Raw genomic sequence first — 19040 nt, 5'->3', positions numbered from 1 at the left:
ATAGCGTGTAGTCAGTGCTTATGACACCGTCAGTCATCCATCAATCTTACATGCTTTGTTGTACTGCGCTGCGCTCTCACGTACAACGTTGCTCTGGATCGCTGATTTCCTCAGTCAACGATGCATTTTCGTCCGAAGGCGACACAGAGCAACTCCCCATCTCTCAGGGGGTACCATAAGGAAGCGTCCTAAGTTCGCTCCTTTTTAATGCCGTTATGGCGGGCATTGGAACCTCCATTCAGCGGAAAGCCAACTTGTCCCTGTATGCCGATGACATCTGTGTTTGGACTACAGGCACTTCCCGTCCAGCACTCTGTCAGCGTCCTCAGCGCACGTTAGATGCCATTCGTCTCGATTTGCTCCAGGCAGGAATGGAGATATCCGTAGAGCAAAAAGCGCTTTTCTAGCCTTCACGCGCAAAGACATGCATAGGTGTCGCCTGTATATTAGTGCAAGCTCACTGGAGCAGGTGACACATCACAAGTTTCTCGGCGTAACTCTATCATGGAATTTGACATGGAAGCGCCACATAGACGTTCAAGAAAGTCCAACGTTGGGTCAACGTCATTCGTCACTTCGCAGGTATGAGATGGGGACGAGACGCGAAGGATCTCCTCATGCCGTACGATACCTGGTTCGTGGCTCAGTAATGTACAGTCTTCCCGTCCTGCACGGACTCCCTCAGACAATGGTACACAGGATTGAAGCCCTGCTCGCGCGAAGCCTTCGGGTATGTCTCGGGGTCCCGCGAGGCGCTAAGACCCGCCTAGTAGTTGCTGAGGCCGGGGACGTCCCCATTGAGGTTCTCCGTACTACACGCCACTGCACCCCACTATCTGTGTCTACGTGCCCATCATAAATATCACCGTCTGATTCGCAAGCTTCGCGCTAGACGGAACGCCACGGTTTGTCCTTCTATAATATCATTCAGACCTCATATTTTCAAATTCATAGTTGGCCCGACGGCACCAAATGTGCCTCCATGGACGTTACCATCCCCGCTTTTCACTATCTCCATACCCGGTTCCAAGACAACAAAAAGAGCTATCCTGATGTTATCCTTAGGTTCTGCGTGGCCACTACTTTTTACTTTCTTTATTGCATGCCACAACTGTGTATTACAAATATATATCTTACAAAAGCTTTCCTTGCTCTGACAGTTTCCCCACGTTGCCACTAACCTGCTTATCTTTCGGAATGCTCGCCAATTCCTGCCTGTTGTCCCGTTTCGTCCCCTTGTTCGTTAACCTCCCATTTCTGTAACCGGTCTGGAGCCAAGATCACCTTATTCACATAATCCCCTTCACACTCTAACAAAGCGGCCATTAATTCCAGCCGTAAGGCCTGTACGTACCCTTTCTTCCCGGCTACGTCGAAGGACTGCCCCAGGTTCAGAGAGCAAATGCGCATCGCACGAGTGCGTTCGCGCTCGAACAGCAGCTACAAAGAGGCAAAAGAGAGCGTCCGCAAGACCGAGCGCAAGAGGAGAAGTAGCCGCAAGCGGCTTGCGAAGGACGCTGAAGCTCGTCTCCCCCCTACACCTGCCCCAAACATGGACCAGCCAATGTCGTGGGGTGATCCTGACTTCCCCCCCTTCCCCCTTTACCGACCCAGGCCTACCGCTTGTCGGACGCGACACCCAACGCAAGCGCTGCTGCCCCAATCGGTCCCTCTGTATCAGCCCGTACACGTCGACCACCTGTGGACCGGACATGAGGCGTCGACGCAGCTGCAGTGGTAATCCAGTTGCTCTTTGCGGCGCTGAAAGCAATTGTCGCAGCCTGCTCCGAATCCGCGGCCATTGCCGAGGCACAATCGATCCTGCAACTAGAACGGGCCATCTCAAGCATGTTTGCCTTCGGCTCACGGTTCTAAGTAGCATAAGCCGTTGGCCTCTCCATTCACCGCACGCACGCACCCTGCATGGACAGAAGAGCAACGCACTCCCCTCCCCTGCAGCACCGAACGACCACAGTCTTCCTGTGGAATGCAAGAAGCCTTCGTTCTAAAACGTCTGATTTTCGCCAGTTCGCGTGGCGCCACAAGTTTCCTTTAATGTGTATCTCGGAGTGTGGCATCAATGGACATTTCCACCTGTCGAACTATATTACCTTCACCTCGCGCCCCCCAGACCGGACAAGCCGTACCGCACTCTTCGTCTGGTCCAACATACCGGCAGTAAAGAGAGCTGTTCCTTGCACAGGAGTGGGCGAGTACGCCTGCTGCACCGTTCGCTTGGGTGAGGTTGTGTTCACCGCCGTCTCGCTGTACGTACCGCCGGCTGTTGCTTACAATGTGCGCGAGATAGCGGTGCTACTAGAGAGCGTCCCCCCCCCCCGTACCTGCTCTGTGGTAATCTCAACGCACACAATGTCGTCTGGGGAAGTATGCGCACAGACACACGTGGCGGTCGCTTGGCTGCCCTGTTTGAAGAACGCGACCTCCATATCCTAAACGACGACTCCCCAACGTTTGTGCAGTCGACTCTCCCTTCGTCCTGCTTGGACCTGACTGTGGCCTCGGCCTCCATTGCGCGGATCTCCAGGTGGCAAGTCGACGCCGACACGATGGGCAGCGGTTACCTGCCTGTCTTGATCAGCATTCGGCACTCCAGAACCGAGCGGCGCTCCGCACGGTGCGTCAAGCGTACTGACCGGGCGTCCTACAGATCTGCTCTGGAGGCCGACTTCGCAGACTGCAGGCCGATGAATGACAGGGACTTCTGTCAAGCAGTCGTTCGTGCCGCGCAGAACTCCCCCAGCGTTGCGCGGATACCGGAAAAGTTCGCTGCCGTCGATGCTGAGTACGAGAGGCTGAGCGTGCTGCGCCGCCGCGCGGAACGACGCACCCGTCGCACTCGTCTGCCGGAACACACGTCTGAGGCGCGACGTGTGCAGAAGGCTGTCCACAGGCACCTGGTCAAACTGGCGCGTACCCACTGGCGGAACTTTGCGACTTCACTGTCGCCGCGCACGCCACAGTCTTGTCTGTGGTCGGTGCTCAAAGGGCTCCATGTGCCCGTCACTCAGCGCCAGCCATTTCGGTCGCTTTAGCTTGCCTCCGGGCGTCAGGAACTCCAAATAGCGGAGGAGTACTGCGACCGCCTCGCCTCCTCCCACCAACTCACTAGCCTCATCCAAGGACATCACCGTAGTTCTGGAGTCGTCGAGCGACCCTCTCCTAGACATTCCATTCTCCCTTGCTGAACTTGAATCTGCGCTGGAGAATGCACCTGTGCAGACCTCGCCAGGCGCGGACCATCGCTGTCTTACAAGGCTCTCAGAAATCTACCGCTTTGCGCGCGCCAGTCTCTTCTGAGCATTTGCAACGCGTCCTGGGTAGCCGGTTCCGTCCTGACAGAATGGAAATGTGCGATGGTAATCCCCATCTTAAAGCCGGGAAAATCACCACATAACGTCGATTCATTTAGGCCAATTGCCCTTACCAGCTGCATCGGGAAGTCTTTCGGGAGAATGGTCCATTCGCGCCTCGCCTTGTACCTTGAAAGTACATGCTTCTTCCCGCAGGTGATGGCCGGATTCAGACAAGGTAGATCTGCCGTTGACAATGTTATCGCCGTCACCTCCTCCGCGCAGCAAGCCCGACATGAAGGCCTACATACAGCCGCTGTCTTCCTTGACGTTCTAAAGGCTTACGACAGCGTACTCCACAGTACTGTTGTGGCGACACTCCAAGAGGCTGGCATGGGGGGCCGGATGCTGTCGTGGATTCAGGACTTCCTATCGGACAGGTCTTTGTTTGTGCGCACTACGGAAGGGGACACCCAATCCTTTCCTTCCCTGTTCGCCGCGGCATCCCGCAAGGTAGTGTGCTCAGCCCTCTTCTGTTCAACGTTTTCATGGCCTCCCTACCAGCTCATCTCCGAGGCAACGTCAGTGTCACCATCTACGCCGACGACATATGCCTGTGGGCCTCCGGCACGCGCCGTGACGCGATTCAGCATCGCCTGCAAGGAGCCCTCGATGATTTCTCCTGTATCTTTCCGACCGGGGACTGCCTGTTCTACCATCCAAGACGGTGGCCATGGCGTTTACGCCCCGATCATTCCGCCAGTTCCCGCTGCGGGTTGCAGGTTTGCCGGTGGAGTTCGTGCCACACCACAAGTACCTGGGCATTACAGTCGACTGGGGCCTCACCTGGTCCAAACATATCAAAGCTCTCTCCTCACAGCTATCTGTCCTCGTCAGTGTCCTGAGACGGATCTCTGGAACGTCATGGGGCCCTACCTGCCACACCTCCCTGGTGACCGGAACCCTGAGGTACAGCCTCCCAGTCCTCCACGCCGTAAGCAAAGCCAATGAACGCGAGCTCCTCAACATCCAGGCCCGCTGCCTGCGCGTCTGCCTGGGTGTTCCCAAAACGTCAGAGACATACCTGGTCCTAGCAGAGGGCAAGGAGTCTCCAGCACACATTCTGCGCGACCTGGAAACCCTTCGCGCCTGCTCACGATACCTTACTCGTCATCCCGCCCACCACTTGCGGGAAATCGACCATGACTGCCCTGCGTCGGCATTCGGTGCCACTGTCCGGCGACTGAAGGTGTCGGTCCCATCAACTGCGTCTACTTCGCCTTACACCCCACAAATGTGGTCGATGGTCACACCCACTGTGTACAAACATATCCCTGGCATCACGAGCAGAAACGACCATTCCCCGCCTGTCCTGTGCTACCTCGTGCTGGAGCACCTGGACGCCCTACACAGCCAGCGACTGCAAATATATACCGACGGCTCGGTCTCCGTGGGCGTCTCCACAGCAGCACTGTTCCTCCCTTCCGAAAACATCGAACAAGCCTTCAAGCTTCCCCACGAAACGTCGTCCACCGAAGCGGAGCTTGTAGCCATCCACGAAGCACTGAAGCTTGTATCCTCTCGGCCACCTGGAAGCTGGACAGTCCTCACAGACAGCAAAACGGCGCTGGGGGCTGGAGGAGGTCTTCGCCTCGCTCGCAAGTTGTTTCTGACATCCGCTCACTGATCCTGACTGTGCACAACCTCCTCGTCACCTCCGGCCACTCCGTGTGGTTTCAGTGGGTGCCAAGCCACATTGGCTTGCCGGGAAACACACGCGCCGACGCAGCAGCGAGGCGCGCTCATGGCGCAGCTGAGTGCAACACTGTCATCCCGTTATCACCCTGCGTCTGTCGCATACACAGCCGCCGGCGCTTTTCCTTCGACACCCGCCTTTTCATGGAAAATACTGTCACAGCCAACACCTTCCTCCACCGCATTGACCCGAAGATGGCCTTCACTGTGCCGCTACGGCTGTCTCGAAAGGCTGTCCATCGTCTTCGCCTGAATGTCGCCCGTACTCCATCGTTCCTGTTCAAGATCAAGCATCGTCCCCCTTCGGCGTGCCCCTCCTGCTCCACCGACGCCGACACCCATCATTTACTCTTGACTTGTCCCAGATATGCCGCTCCTCGAACTGCACTCACGCACCGCCTATCTGCCCTGGGGCACAGAGACCTCTCTTTGGCCACCCTACTGGGCCCTGTAGGGCAGAAGCAATGGGCTGTTACCAGAGCGCTATTATGCTTCCTGGGTGACTCTGGGCTCCTAGACTGCCTCTGAGCGATCGTGCACTCATGCCCCCCTGCTGCCCATGTGCCGCTTGCGTCTTTTTCCTTTTCTGGTTCTTTTCCTTTTTTGTGTCTTTTTTCTTTCTCCTTTTTTTCTTTTTTCTACAAGGAATAGCAAGTCGACTTCTGTCTGGCTGACCTTTCCTTTCTGCTTGCCTTTTATTTTTTTAATAATCAAACCCCCTTTCTTCCCCCCGGGCTGTTGACCCACAATTCGCATGAACCTTTAGCACGTCATACCTGACCCTTTAAATACCATGCCAATGATGAAGACGGTGCCCAGAAGAAGAACAGTCTCTGTTCAAAATATCGGCGGCTTTCGTCCTGAGGCAATTCCCTTCATACTTCCCTACCGGTTCGCTGGATTTCTACCCGTCTACTAATCGAATGATGTGATCTACAGTGGAACATCCCACACGGAAGCCACACTGGTATCAAGTGAGGCATTCATTCTCCTCCAGGTTGTGAATAAGACGGTTAATGACCATGCGCTCGAACGTTCTACCAAGACAACTTGTGAGCGCGATAGGTCTGTAATTACTGGGCATTGAGGCATCTTTCCCTGGTTTGAGGAATGGAAGTACTGTAGCTATTTTCCAACGAGAAGGGAGGTGTCCTTCTCTCCATACGAGGTTGAAGAAATCAAGGAGACATTTGAGTGATTTAGGTGACAAGTGTCTTAACATAGAGTATGTTATCCTATCTGACCCCGTGTCCTTGGATGATGGCAGTGCTCTCAACAACTCATTTATCTGAAAAGGTATGCTGTATGCATAATTTTCACCATGTCCACTCGGTATATTCTTCTTTTCAGCAGATGTCTTAACTTTAAGGAAATCTTTACTGTAATGAGTGGAGCTGAAATATTTCGAAGCTGTTCACCCAGTGCATCGGCCATCGGCCTTCGAAGCTCTTGCATGGTGCTCCATTAATTTGCAAAGTGGAATATTCCGGAGTCTTTCCCATACTTTCTGAGAGGGGTTATAAGGGTTGAGTGATGTGAGAAATTTTCTCAAGGACTCCTGTTTAGCTTGTCTTCGTGTCCACCTAGCCTTTGCACGGGCTCTCTTAAAAGCAAGAAGGTTTTGTGAAGTTGGGTATCTGCGGAGGATTCCCCAAAAGTGGTTTTGTTCTTTTCTTGTCCTTTTACAATCGCTCGTCCACCACAGCTTGAGACGCTTAGGAACACGTGTAGACGTTTGTGGAATAGGCTGGATAGCAGCCGTTAGGATTGTGGTTAGAAGAGTTTCATTACGAAAGGACGACTCCGACAGTGTCACTTTCTTTTCAAAGGAGTTCCAGTCCCCCAACTGCAGTTTCCAGTGGGGTGAGCGCACAATTAAAGTATCTCTCTGACCACATAGTTTCAAGATAACAGGAAAGTGATCGCCATACCATGAGGGTTCTCCTCTACTGCCCACTCAAATCTTTGATAAATTGATGGGCTGCAGAAAGAAGGATCGATGGCTGAGAAAGACTGATTTGCACTGTTCATGTACGTGGGATTTCCTTTGTTGAGCATGCAGGCAGAGGGATCATGATAGTAATATTTTCTCTTGCATTTTGTCTCGCCTATCAACTTTTGAACTGCCCCATACAAAATTATGGGCATTAAAATCTCCCAAGAGAAGATATGGTGGTGGGAGCTCGTTTAGTAAACTTTCGATGTATTTTTGTTCAACTGTGACTAATTGTGGTAGATACAGAGAACATAAGGGTAGGACCCCATCATGACAAATTTGCACAGCAACTGCCCCAGGGAAAGATTAGTGCAAGACGTCTTGCAGGGAGGGCTTTAGCTGTAAGGATTGCAACACCTCCAGATGAATATGTTGCATCTAAACGATATTTCGGTCGCATCACCGGAGTAAGTGTGTTTGTTGTGGATTCAGGTATTCAGCGCAACAAGACACGCCCTCTCCGAAATATCCTTTATGTCATCAAAATTGGACCCCCGACAATTCCATTAAAGAATCGCCATAATTGAGATAACAAGAGAGATGTGTGCAAGATGCATCTGCACTATGGAGATGAGTGTACTGTTCAAAGTAACTTTGACTATTTCTTCTTTGGGGCCATTACGGGCTTTCTTGGAACTTTTTTCCGAGCAGCCGCCAGTTCCGTCGGCGATATATCGGGGAGTGATCCACTCCCCGAAAGGCTGCTCTTAGGCTTCCTTTGGGATTGCGAGCTCACGCTCGTGTCATCGTCGCATTCGATGGAGCTTGCTTCCACGGGTTGCGATGACGAAGGTGACGTCTGTGAAGATTACGCCACGGGAGAGGATTGCGAAACTGTGGTTACCGTACCGTTAGAGGAGGTGGTGTTTCAGAAAAGGGCGCACGTACATGTTTCTTCACTTTGTGCTGTCTTGTCTGTCTGTGTTGCGCATGAGATCATTCTTGGTTTCTCTTTATGAGAGGATTACATATGAAAGGAAACATATGAAAAGGATTTCTGGAACAGGAAGGGAGCTGCCTTCTTCCTGGCTTCTGGATAACGTAGTTTCTGTGTAAATTTGATGTGCATCTCCTCCTTCTCAAACTTCCACTTTGGGCAAGACCTAGAGTACGAAGGGTGGTCACCTGTGCAGTTGACGCAGTGATCAGTCCCTTCACACTCTTTGGAGTTGTGGTCCGATGAGCTGTGGTCCGAGGAGTTGCTGGAGCGAGCACAGAATGCAGGGATACAGGGATATATGGCCGTATCTCTGCGGTCAGATACCCTACATTCAGCCTTTCTGGTAGAGCCGGGCAGTCGAATGTGAGTATTCTGTTGCATGTCGTTATGTACTCATTGTTTTTCCTGATTTTTATTTTCCTTACATGAATCACCTTTTGGGTTTTTAGACTTTCAAGAATCTTTTCTGAAGGAACATCAATGAGTTCAGCTAACGACACGACACCACGGCAGGTATTAAGGGCCCTGTGCAAGATTCATGATATTTTGATCCCAACCATCTGATGTGTGAGCTCACAGTCGGCTGCCCAGGTGCGTTTTAGCAGTAGGTCACCTGATCTAAGGCGCTTAATTTCGGTCACGTTCTTTGACAGAGACGCCACCACCTTCTCAATGAAGAACGGGGACATTTTCCCACGTGGAGCGCTCTTTTCATTCTCAGTGCTTACATTACTTGCAACAATATTTAGCCTGAAAGACATTCAATGGCTGTTTGGAAACTTCGGTCCGAAGGCGCTTCCCGCACCCGATCAAAGAGGGAAATGAATTCTTTACCATATGAGGTTTGACGAATGAATGTTCCTAATGGTCACCCACACTTCACATTCATACATGCGGGAAGGTCCTGGAGTTTTCAAAAAATCCATCAGCCGAGGCCTGACCAGGACCCCGACCGGCACCGTTCAAGGCTTCTATATCCTTCACCTCACATCCCCTCGGCACGGTGCCAGTAACACCTTGGGACTGGGGGCTGGGGTCCGTGGTGGCACCACTCACCAAACATCAGCCGAAGCCAATGCCCCCTGCGGTTCAACCCGTCGGTAACGTACCGCTATCACCCTTTGGACGAATTTCGCCGTATGCTGTTCTGCAAAGTTCTCCCAACTTAATTCACTCACAGTCGCTGCTTCGTAACAGGTTCGCCGTCGTTCATGATTGTTTCCACATACCTGAAGTCGTCTAGGAAGCGAAAGATCACACTATTTCGCCAACAGGCCATCTCCTATGACATTCTAAAAATCTGCTGGCGTATTGATCCTTAAACGGGAATAACACTTCGTCAATGCACTTGCATCCGCTCTGTGAAGCACCATTATCGTCATTTTTCTCCCACTGTCTGCTGTGGATCTTACTGCGCCAGCTGACCATAGCTATTGGCTCAGAGTACGCCAGAACGTGACGTAACAGTGTCTGGAATTTGCTGGATTTTCGTCAGACCCTGTCGGACATATGTCAGCACAGTTCCATTAGAAGTCGGCCCAGGACGCACATTTCTCCGGAGCGTTAGTCGTGACGTTCCGCACCTCTGTGAGGTCGACAACGGCTTTCAGCAGTACCACCACCATCACCAAAAGTCTTTGGAAACCATTTGTTATAATCTCGCACGCATTTCTCCAAAAACAGAAAGTAAAAAGAAAGAAGAAAATATAGCTGTACGCACAAAGTATTTCTTTCACTGGAAATAGACGTTTTTGCTGCATATACCTGAACAGAAGAAATAGGCTCGAAGTAATAATACCCCCTGGTGCCCTGGATGGAGCATGCCTAATTGCGCTCCATGTTCAGTACCATGAGTCAGGCAATCAGTAATGAAGACGAAGCTGCTTGGAAGAGGCGGATGTGAGTACTCGTAATATAACTAACAGTGAAAGGCGAACTTCCTTCAGAGGGTGATAATGGTACATTACATACTGGCTTTGAATGCGTTGACAATTTTTTTTTTTCTCGTTTAAGAAAAAATATGCATATAGACTTTGAAAGTGTTATGAGAGATGGTGTCTTCTATAAAGGCACATTTATTTTACTTCCTACACGACCTCAAGTAACGAATGACCTACAGCGGAGTATGGTGACGAAAAAAAAATTTTTTTTTCTCGCTTATCATGAAGCTATTGGTCGCCCACTTACTTACTTACTTAAGGCCCTGGTAGGCGCTCCATCACCAATGCGCTGAGTTGCTCTGAACTGAAAAAACAAAAGACAACAACAATAAGAACACAAGTGTATTAACATGAACTCATGAAACATGAAAATGGAATAAACCATTCCCTTGCCCACTCGCCCAGAGGGCAACTGAGTACCGACAACGGAATGGCCTGAATGCGGCATATATTTGTAAACGCTAGTTCCTCCTCATCGTTTTTTCTAACATTCACTCGCATGTCTTCTCCTCGTGTTGGCGGGACACATGCCGTTGACAAAGAGCCACCAGGTGCAAAGAAATGCAACTAGCTTTTTTAAAGAAAGAATAGAGCGTATTGGTTATACTGAGACATATTTAGGAACGCGATGAAAACAATGACGGACGCCACAGAACGCCGTTTATGTGTACTATTTGTTTCAGTTAATATTTATCTGGCAGTTGTCAATAATGAGAAGCGCCGTAGGTCCCACTACTTCAGTGTATTTCTTGAACATCCACTATAGGAGACCCTGCTGCCGTCCTGCTAGGCTACAACTGAAACGCGTGCCTTGGACCCCGTCCGGTAGGGCAGTTTCGAAGCAACCGTAGATAATGCAATAATGTAGTAGTCATAGAGCATCATACGTATTGGCCGTAGTGACGGCGTCCTCTGTAGCCGTCGATGTCGGAAGGCACGTTGGACATACATATTTTTGTCGCGTGATACTACTTCCTACCTTACTGCCTTCTGGAACTGCCATGCAATTTGTTCATTTATTTATTTATTTCTACTTTTTATTATTTTTTAGCCTGCATTTCCATTTCCAAATTATTTCGCAAGAGAGCACAGCAGCGGCTCTCTCTCCCAGCTCCTTCTGCTGCGTTGTGACGTCAGATCAGCGGAGCACTTTTATTAGCAAGGAACGAATCGAGGCGACGTATTTACACTGCGTCAGGCTGCGTCAAATGCAACCACAAAGAGGAAGAAAGAAAAAATGGCGCCAAGTCAATTATTGGCCATGATAAACTAGCCCCCCGTATAAGTATTGGGCAACTGGCATAACGTAGAAGACTGGCGGCCGAGGGAGAAGCCAATAGGAAAGCAGTGTTTCTGACACGCGGTACTGAAAGCTAGCTCTCCAGCACGCTAGGATTACGAGCTGCTCTTTTACTGTTGATGCCAATATGCATCTCAGGCTCGAAATCGTAATTTATCCTTACATATTTCCTTCCACCCCTTCCCCGCTCCTTCAAATATGTCTTGGTGTTACCAACACGCTCTACTTGTCCTATCTATAAAAAAATAGTTGCTCCTCTTCGCACTTTGCGGCATTGTGGTGTCGTGCGGAATGAACGCCGCAGAAGTAGCTCTCTCACCTGTATAGGAGACGAACGAGTATGGCCGTATGGCACTGCTGAGAGAAGACCATCGTTTCATTGTTTGACGTCTACTGGCACCCCGCCAATGAACTCCCGGCCAATGAACTGGCTTCCCGCCAATTGAGAACTGACATTCTCCCCCAGCTGTGCTTGCAACAGTTGATCCAACGCTCGCTTTCCGGAAGAGACGAAACTCTTCTCGTCAAGACGCTGCATTAATTCATCGGATGCGACTCAATACGGTTTTACAGCTCGGTAACATTACCGCTTACGACAGGTTAACTCTCCCGAGGAGGAGGAGGAGGAGGAGTGTCGTTGGGAGGAACCCGAGAGGTCTGCCTGCCTGATTAGGCGGCATGTTTCTCGGGAAGAAAAGGTGGTGGAGAGGAGGAGAGGAAAGGAAGTCCTGGAAAGGAAAGTGGAAGACCGAGCGGGATCCGCTCGGGGGGAGGATAGCTGCGTCCATGGGCCGACTTCAGGGGAACTGTGCCGGCATACGCCTATTACACATCTGAGGGAAACCCAGGAAAAACCCCAGACGGCACAGCCGGCCCGCGGATTCGAACCGCGGACCTCCCAGTCTCCAAGCGCACGCGTTACCGCTGCGCCACCGGAGCTGGTGTTAACTCTCCCAGACGCTGTCAGTGCGGTGATCTTGAAGACCTGCAGCAAATCCCTCTCCATTGCCCGCATTACCAACGTTTCAGATCCACACTTTCAGTGTCTCTAAGTTAGCTGCACTCTCGCCCATACACTATGTCAAAATTGTTTGGTCCACGGCCAAATCCTGCCCGCCGCCGCTCGGCCCTAAAAGCAAATCTGAACTTTTGCTGTGAGGCGACTCATTATTCCATTTCAACACATTACCGCCAGCAATAAGGTAGAGTATCGCCCCCTGGCGATGGAACTCCCCACTCGCTTTCTTTTTTCTTCTTCTTTTTTCACTTGCACCAAACGCGAACTTGCGAAGATAAGAAGTGGCGAGGAACGCGGCCCAGGGGCTTTAAATTATCCACAGACCTTCCTTTCGGCACGTGCACCATGTTGCACACATGTGGTCTGGTTCGCCTTATGTATAAACCTAATCCGAACGGAATAATTGATCATACGAGAAAGTTAAAGAAAATGAAAGAAATATTCGTTACAACTAACACAGTCCTATGCGAAGTGTTTGGTGTACTGGCTTGGTTGGCGACGGATATGTGGAGCTATCGTTCAATAACTCGAACTGACGTTAACTTGAGAGTGTTAGCATTAAACTCCAACCAAAATATGGAATAGGATATACGCAGTGGTGAACACAGGCACCAGCGAGAACGGACAATGCCCTCCTTATGTCATCCCTCTTTGTCGTTGCGTCCCGCACAATCAGAATGAAATTCACCATACTACTCCACAGCAAGTCATGTCTACGTTGATGGTCTTCACCAATTGTAGAAGCGCAACCTTGCCCAGGGCCTGCGAGAGAGGGGGCAGCCGGAAACGGAGGCCCAGGGCCCGGGCCTCTTCAGGAGCCCGTCCGACGCAAGGCCCGGCAGTTGCTAGCACCAGGAAACATGAGGAGCGGGGCCCGGGCAGGATTCATCCGGAGTCATACACAGGCCTTTAATTTCTTTCACCGGCCCTGTCCTTGCCCACCATTTCAACTGTCTCCGATGGCTACAGACCGACTGACGTGACTTTGCACTCGTTCCTGCCATTACTGGCCTCACAAGCGAAGCATTTGTCTGTCGCCCTTGGAGTGTTGTAAAGGCGGCTGGCTGACACAACTGACGAGCATACTCTTTCACCCGAAATTGTACAACAAATATAGAGCGAGCGCAGTTGCCCGCTAGTGTCGAGACAAGCGTCATCGTTGCGTGGCGTTCACGGCAAGGTCTACACTCTAAATTACCACCTAGCTCAACATAGCGTCTGATAAAGGGTGTAAGAGGGTGGTAAAAGCAATTATTACATATCCAAATTGCTAGAAAAAGGCGTACTCCCCCCTCGCTCACCGAATCAGAAGAGGTAACCCTATTATTCGTGGCAATGATTAGCGGACAATGTGCTATGCGGTGAAGTTCCGTTTTGAGGGTGAGGTTCCAGATAGAACTTTGTAGCCTTTTAGGCGCAATATACACAACTATACCTCCTATTACACAATTACCTCCTATTATTACAACTATTACCTACAATCTACCTGCGACTGCTATTGCCTCCTAAAAGATGTAACTGCTCCACCCTTTTTTCTAAGAGTGTACAACAGAGCGTACAAGCTGGGTGGAACTACGAACAGCCAGGGTTGTCCGCCCTACCCAGGAAAACATGACAGACCAAGAGAGCTGACCGCGTGGACGCGCCGTCCGCTAGGCCCAAGCCGTGGACTGGAAGATGGCCGAGCCCCTGGCGTTTCCCCCAGAGCGTCGAACCGAAACGTTTTTCGGGTTGTTTCGGGTTCGGCCATAAAGGTTCGGTTCCGGTTCAGCTCCGGAGTTCACATATATCGGTTCGCTTAACCGGTTCAGAGGCTGTAAACCGGTTCGGAACCGGTTCGAAGTTCTAATGTGCCACAAAATTGTAGGTGGCCATTAAAAATGATACAAGATCTCTTAGTGACGTTTTTTATGTATTTATTTCTGTTTTTCGACCAACAGGATCCCCTTTCATGCCTTCCTCGAACAGGCAGACCGCCCGAATCCCTACATCACCCCCCATCCCCTAGGAAGATACGATTTAAATTGCGAAAAATAAATAAAGAAAAAGAAACTATATGTCTAGATTATAGCGGTAACGCGTCATCTGAAAGTGGAAGTATTTTTTACGTAGCATCTTCAAATGGCATGAACTAGCCACTCTCGCTCAAATGAACTTCAAACGCTCCATCGAAAGCTCAAGACTTGCCTTCTTGGGCGTCAGTAGATTGATGCACTACTGCACACTAAGAATATTTACGCACGAATATTATTTATTTAGAATATTGTCATTAGTCGTGTCTGCTGCAGTCAGTTGCCCTAACATCTAAGGGTAAGTTAGACACACTTGTGTTCACGTTTTATCAGCCTATTTTAGGAGCTTGAAACCATGCCTCTAGTCGCACTGCAGGAGCGATAAATATCAAGATTTGCTGTAAATACAGAAACTAAGGCTGGTCGCAACAACAGCGATTGGACGACACTCTGCATCTGAGAACACCCCATGTAAAGAAAGCATTTAAAACGTCCATGAAAGGGTAAACATGAGCTTAGGTACATAAAAGTACTGATACTAAGCGAACCCTAAGCGAACCCAACCCTGTATACCCCAAGGAAGAAACCACAAGGAGAGGTAGTAAACGGTCACCTTGTTTAATGGCAAAAACGAATAATGTGTACAGTATCTATAAGTTAAGCGAAATGTCACAACCACAGTTCAAGATATATGATAGCGCCCTGTGTAACAACGGAGTTACCAGTAAAGAAACACGTTCCGTCTGACCAGCGAATCCAAAGAGCGGAATGAAGTTGGTCCTTCATTTTTTTGTGTGGGTGTCCTCGAAGGCACTTTCTTCACATCAACCTCTGTGTACACTCCGTGGATACCAGCATCAATAGGGACATGGTTAACGCAAGCATAATACAAGATGCTCTGGATGCACTATACAGTACAACGCCTCTCGAAGCCAACAGCTCGGACTACGCACCTTCCTACAGGAGCAGCTTTGGTGTTGAGAGTGCACGATGTATAGTGCTACCAACACAACCTTGTGTAGTACTCTCAATTTAGGTGAGGTTTCAAATTACGCGCGGCTATTTGGTCCGCCCCAGACATAATATTACCCAAGACATGGCCTTGAGAACAAGCTGTAGGTGTCGCGTCGATCGCCCAAATAGTGAAAAGAAGGCCCAGTTCTCACTTGGCAACGCCCGACGCAACGTCGTGAGCTGTCGGCGGAAACAGACGCTCATTTACGGCGTTGGGAGAGGAGAGACGTGGAGGCAAAAAAAAAAAAAAGAATGCCATGTCGCACTTCTTTCACGACGTCGGCGAGAGCTGCCGAGAACGAAACACTGGCGACCAATTAGGTGAAACATAAAGGCCACGCCTCCTGATTTTTCGTCTGCTTTGGGCGACGGAATTCCACCGTGGTGGGAACATGAAACTCATGCGCTCTGACCACGACCTACTAGATTATAACGACCATGTCACAATCAGCAAACCGTATGAGGAGCCTGTCCGCACGATCCGCCAGGGGCGCTACTGACGTGCCCTGGCGGACTGGCGCACGATTGGACGATGGAAATTTGAATTCTGAACTCGCAGAAGCGTATGTACGACAACCGTAGCAGACGACAGCGATAGCTCCTATGAAAACGCGTAGAATGATGAAAATAATCAACCTCAGAATGAAACATCTGTGGAAGTCCACCGCTTCTATAGAAATACTAAGGTAAGCTGAAGTACAAAGTATTGTAGAAGTTGAGGAAGCAATAACTGGGACGATCAGAAGCGCCACCTCTGCCTTCCAAACATGCGGCGCATGGGAGGAGTGCGCATGACATGGTCGTTATAATCTAGTAGGTCGTGGCTCTGACAGGGCGGCGGAAATGCGCCTCTACGTCCGCCGCCCGCTCACGACGTCGCGTCGGGAGTCGCCAAGTGAGAATTGGCCCTAAGAGAACGCGCGATGCGTTCGCAGGAGTTCGGACGCCCTCCATACTTTTTCCTGTTGTAATTACGGTAAGGAAAGCGTGGTGTGGTTGTGGTTCTGTTCGGTACCGCAGCATAACCACACGAAAACGTCGGGTCTATGCTCACTATTGGTGTTGTCGCGAGAGGGAGGCTCAGTCGGTTCTCGAGGCCATATCTCGAGTTAGAGACACTGCTCCGTTACATTTCACGGGCTGATACAGTGCCGGATTTAGGGGAGGGCAGACGGGGCACTTGCCCCGGGGCCCCCACCACAAAGGGGCCCCCCACCAGTAAAGGTCTTGTCGAAGGGAAATCTGTTTTGCATGCCTGAAACGCATCCCTGAAACGGAGACTTGATAAAAATCTGTCCTCCGTCCACGCATATCGACCCCGAATAACACATTGGATAGACAGAGAATACACGAGGGAGCCCCCACAGCACAGTGCCCCGGGGCCCCCACCACTGTAAATCCGGCACTGGGCTGATAAATGCCTATTTTACATAAATATAGAAAGGTAGAAGATCCAGCAAACCGGTAAGGACGAAGCTCAGAACGAGAGCCACTGATATTTCGAACACGGACTGTTCTTTACTTTGGTGAAGAGAGGCTGGAAAGCAGTCTCTGCTCGAAAGAACGGCGGCTCCCGTCCTAACGCTCTTCCCCGAATATTTTACTCAAATGTGTTTCCCTCCCAAGCCAGAAAGGAGGAAAGCGATACCAGGGAGGAAGCACACACGACACGTGTGCTTTCTCTTTGTCTGGCTTGGACTGTGAACAGTTTTCGTTTTCAACGTGCTCCCCCGGCTAGACGCCACCATATTGAAAACGCAGCGCCGTCTAGCCGGGAGAGCACGTTGGAAACGAAAACTCTTGACCGCCCAAGCCAGACAAAAGGAAAGCACACGTGTCGTCTGCTTACCCCCTGGTATCACTTTCCTCCTTTCTGGCTTGGGCTGCAAACAGTGGCTGCAAAAGCGCTGGGTGCTGGGTGTGAGGGTGGCTGGGAAACAGTGTATGGTGTCTTTGGAAGCGGGCAAGTTCATGGTTTGTGGGGCCACTTTGCAGTATAAGGAGTTGTCCCTTCGCTCTAGACCACGGTTAGTGTGTGGAGTCTCCAATATTTCCTGGTCACCCCTTATGGAAATGCCGCACACCCTACATGGAAGCCAACTGACTCTCATAACAAGGACACCGGGACACACCGGAAACTTTTGATGCACCGGGGTTCCGCTCGAATGATGTGCCTGACGGTCAGGAATGCAAGAGTTGCAGGTTGCTTGTACTGGACGATCCATTTTGAGCTTTTGGAGTAGGGGCTTTGGAAGGCGCATCTGAACAAAGTCACAGCGTGGTAAGTCGATGACTATTTGGCACTGCTTTGGAAAACGTTGTGTGTTTGGAAATCATGGAGGAAGCGGATGAATTCGAGTGTACGCTCCTAGCCAACCATCAACTCGAGTGACAATGTTATTTCTCCTGATTTGCTGGAAACGGGACGCGTACGCAATTTTTCTGGCATTGTGCAGTTCATAATTGTCACAAAAATGGCGTACGCTCTCCGTTTTCATGAAATCAGGGGAGAAAAAGTTGCCATTCGGGATGTTGATTGGCTAGAAGCGTACTATGCGGTGAAGCTTTCACCGAGCCCTTTCACCATAACCACCACCATCTCTGTTTTTAGAGTGTGGAACAAGGAGATGAACCACCGCGATGTTATGATGGGCTCTGAGAATCCATTTGGTTCTCCTGCTACAGTGATGACAGGACTGAAGCGTCACAAGGGCGATGTGATCAGCAATCCCAAAAAGGCTAGCAAAAATGTGGCACCGGTTGATGTACTTCACGGGAAAGACAATGTAGTTGCTCAAGCGTTTATAGTTGATACCACGTCAAGAAGTCGTGCACAAAATATTTCCCATCAGCGGGGAAAAGGGCCAACGAGGAAGAAAGCGGTTTTGCACGCATTCCCTTTCTTAGGCCAAAGAAATAACTGGACACGTAGCGTGCTCAACTGGAGTGTAACTACAAGACCACCTAGCAGTCCTAACTGTAAACAGCTAAAAAGATGGGTCAATAAAAACGCTATCTCTCTCAAAACGCCTTCATTACTATGAAATACTACATGTTGTTCAGTCATATACGCGGTTTCAGTTTTTTGCAAGTTGTGAAAACTAATTAAACATTAATTTCCACTTCTCGCTCAAAATCAAACGGCAAACGATAAAAAAATGTTGTCACCTTTCAAAAAAGAAGGTCTGCGAACAATGCAGGCAGACGGCAATGCCAGTGCTATACCGAAGCAAACGACAGTTCGGGCATGCAGTAGTAGTTTCGACACGTGGGGAAGGGACACCCCGAATGACCAAGGGGGAGTCACTTTCTTCCAGCAAATCCTCAATATAGGGGCATTTCGCTCAGTTGTAAGCGCGCCCCATATCTCTGGACAATTGCTATGTAATGTACTACTGCACCGTTCTCTTCTCTATGTAGTACATACTGCGTGTTGCATGTGTATATCTGGCCAGGAAGTTGATGCATCAATACACACCTAAAAAAGCGGCGCCTTTTTGTCCTAAAAGGAATCGTAAAGCAGTAGTGGTGCAACTTTTGAGACTTTATCGGACAGCCTAAGCCTGCAGAGCACGGACGTCACAATTTTTGTCCCAACTACACTGTTTTTTTTTTTTTTTTCGAAAATGAAAACAGAAAATTTACATGCAACGCTGTGTCGAAGTGGACAGAAACAACGCATTGCTTTCAAAGTACGGCGCCAGAACTACATTGCATGCGGACAACAGTGGGTCTAAAACGAAAGAAATTGACT

General features: G+C 50.1%; 1 protein-coding gene across 1 annotated transcript; it reads left to right on the top strand.

Moving 5' to 3' along the window:
• The first annotated feature begins 4044 nt into the window (after positions 1 to 4044).
• On the top strand, positions 4045 to 4998 carry LOC135391433 (uncharacterized). The gene has a single exon (XM_064621685.1). The coding sequence runs from the start codon at positions 4045 to 4047 to the stop codon at positions 4996 to 4998; it is 954 nt and encodes a 317-aa protein (XP_064477755.1).
• Positions 4999 to 19040: the final 14042 nt, after the last annotated feature.

The sequence above is a fragment of the Ornithodoros turicata genome, chromosome 4 (genome assembly GCF_037126465.1).
Source record: "Ornithodoros turicata isolate Travis chromosome 4, ASM3712646v1, whole genome shotgun sequence".
Taxonomy (NCBI): domain Eukaryota; kingdom Metazoa; phylum Arthropoda; class Arachnida; order Ixodida; family Argasidae; genus Ornithodoros; species Ornithodoros turicata.
The sequence above is the reverse complement of the archived record's forward strand: the minus strand, read 5'-3'. Positions and strand labels throughout refer to the sequence as shown.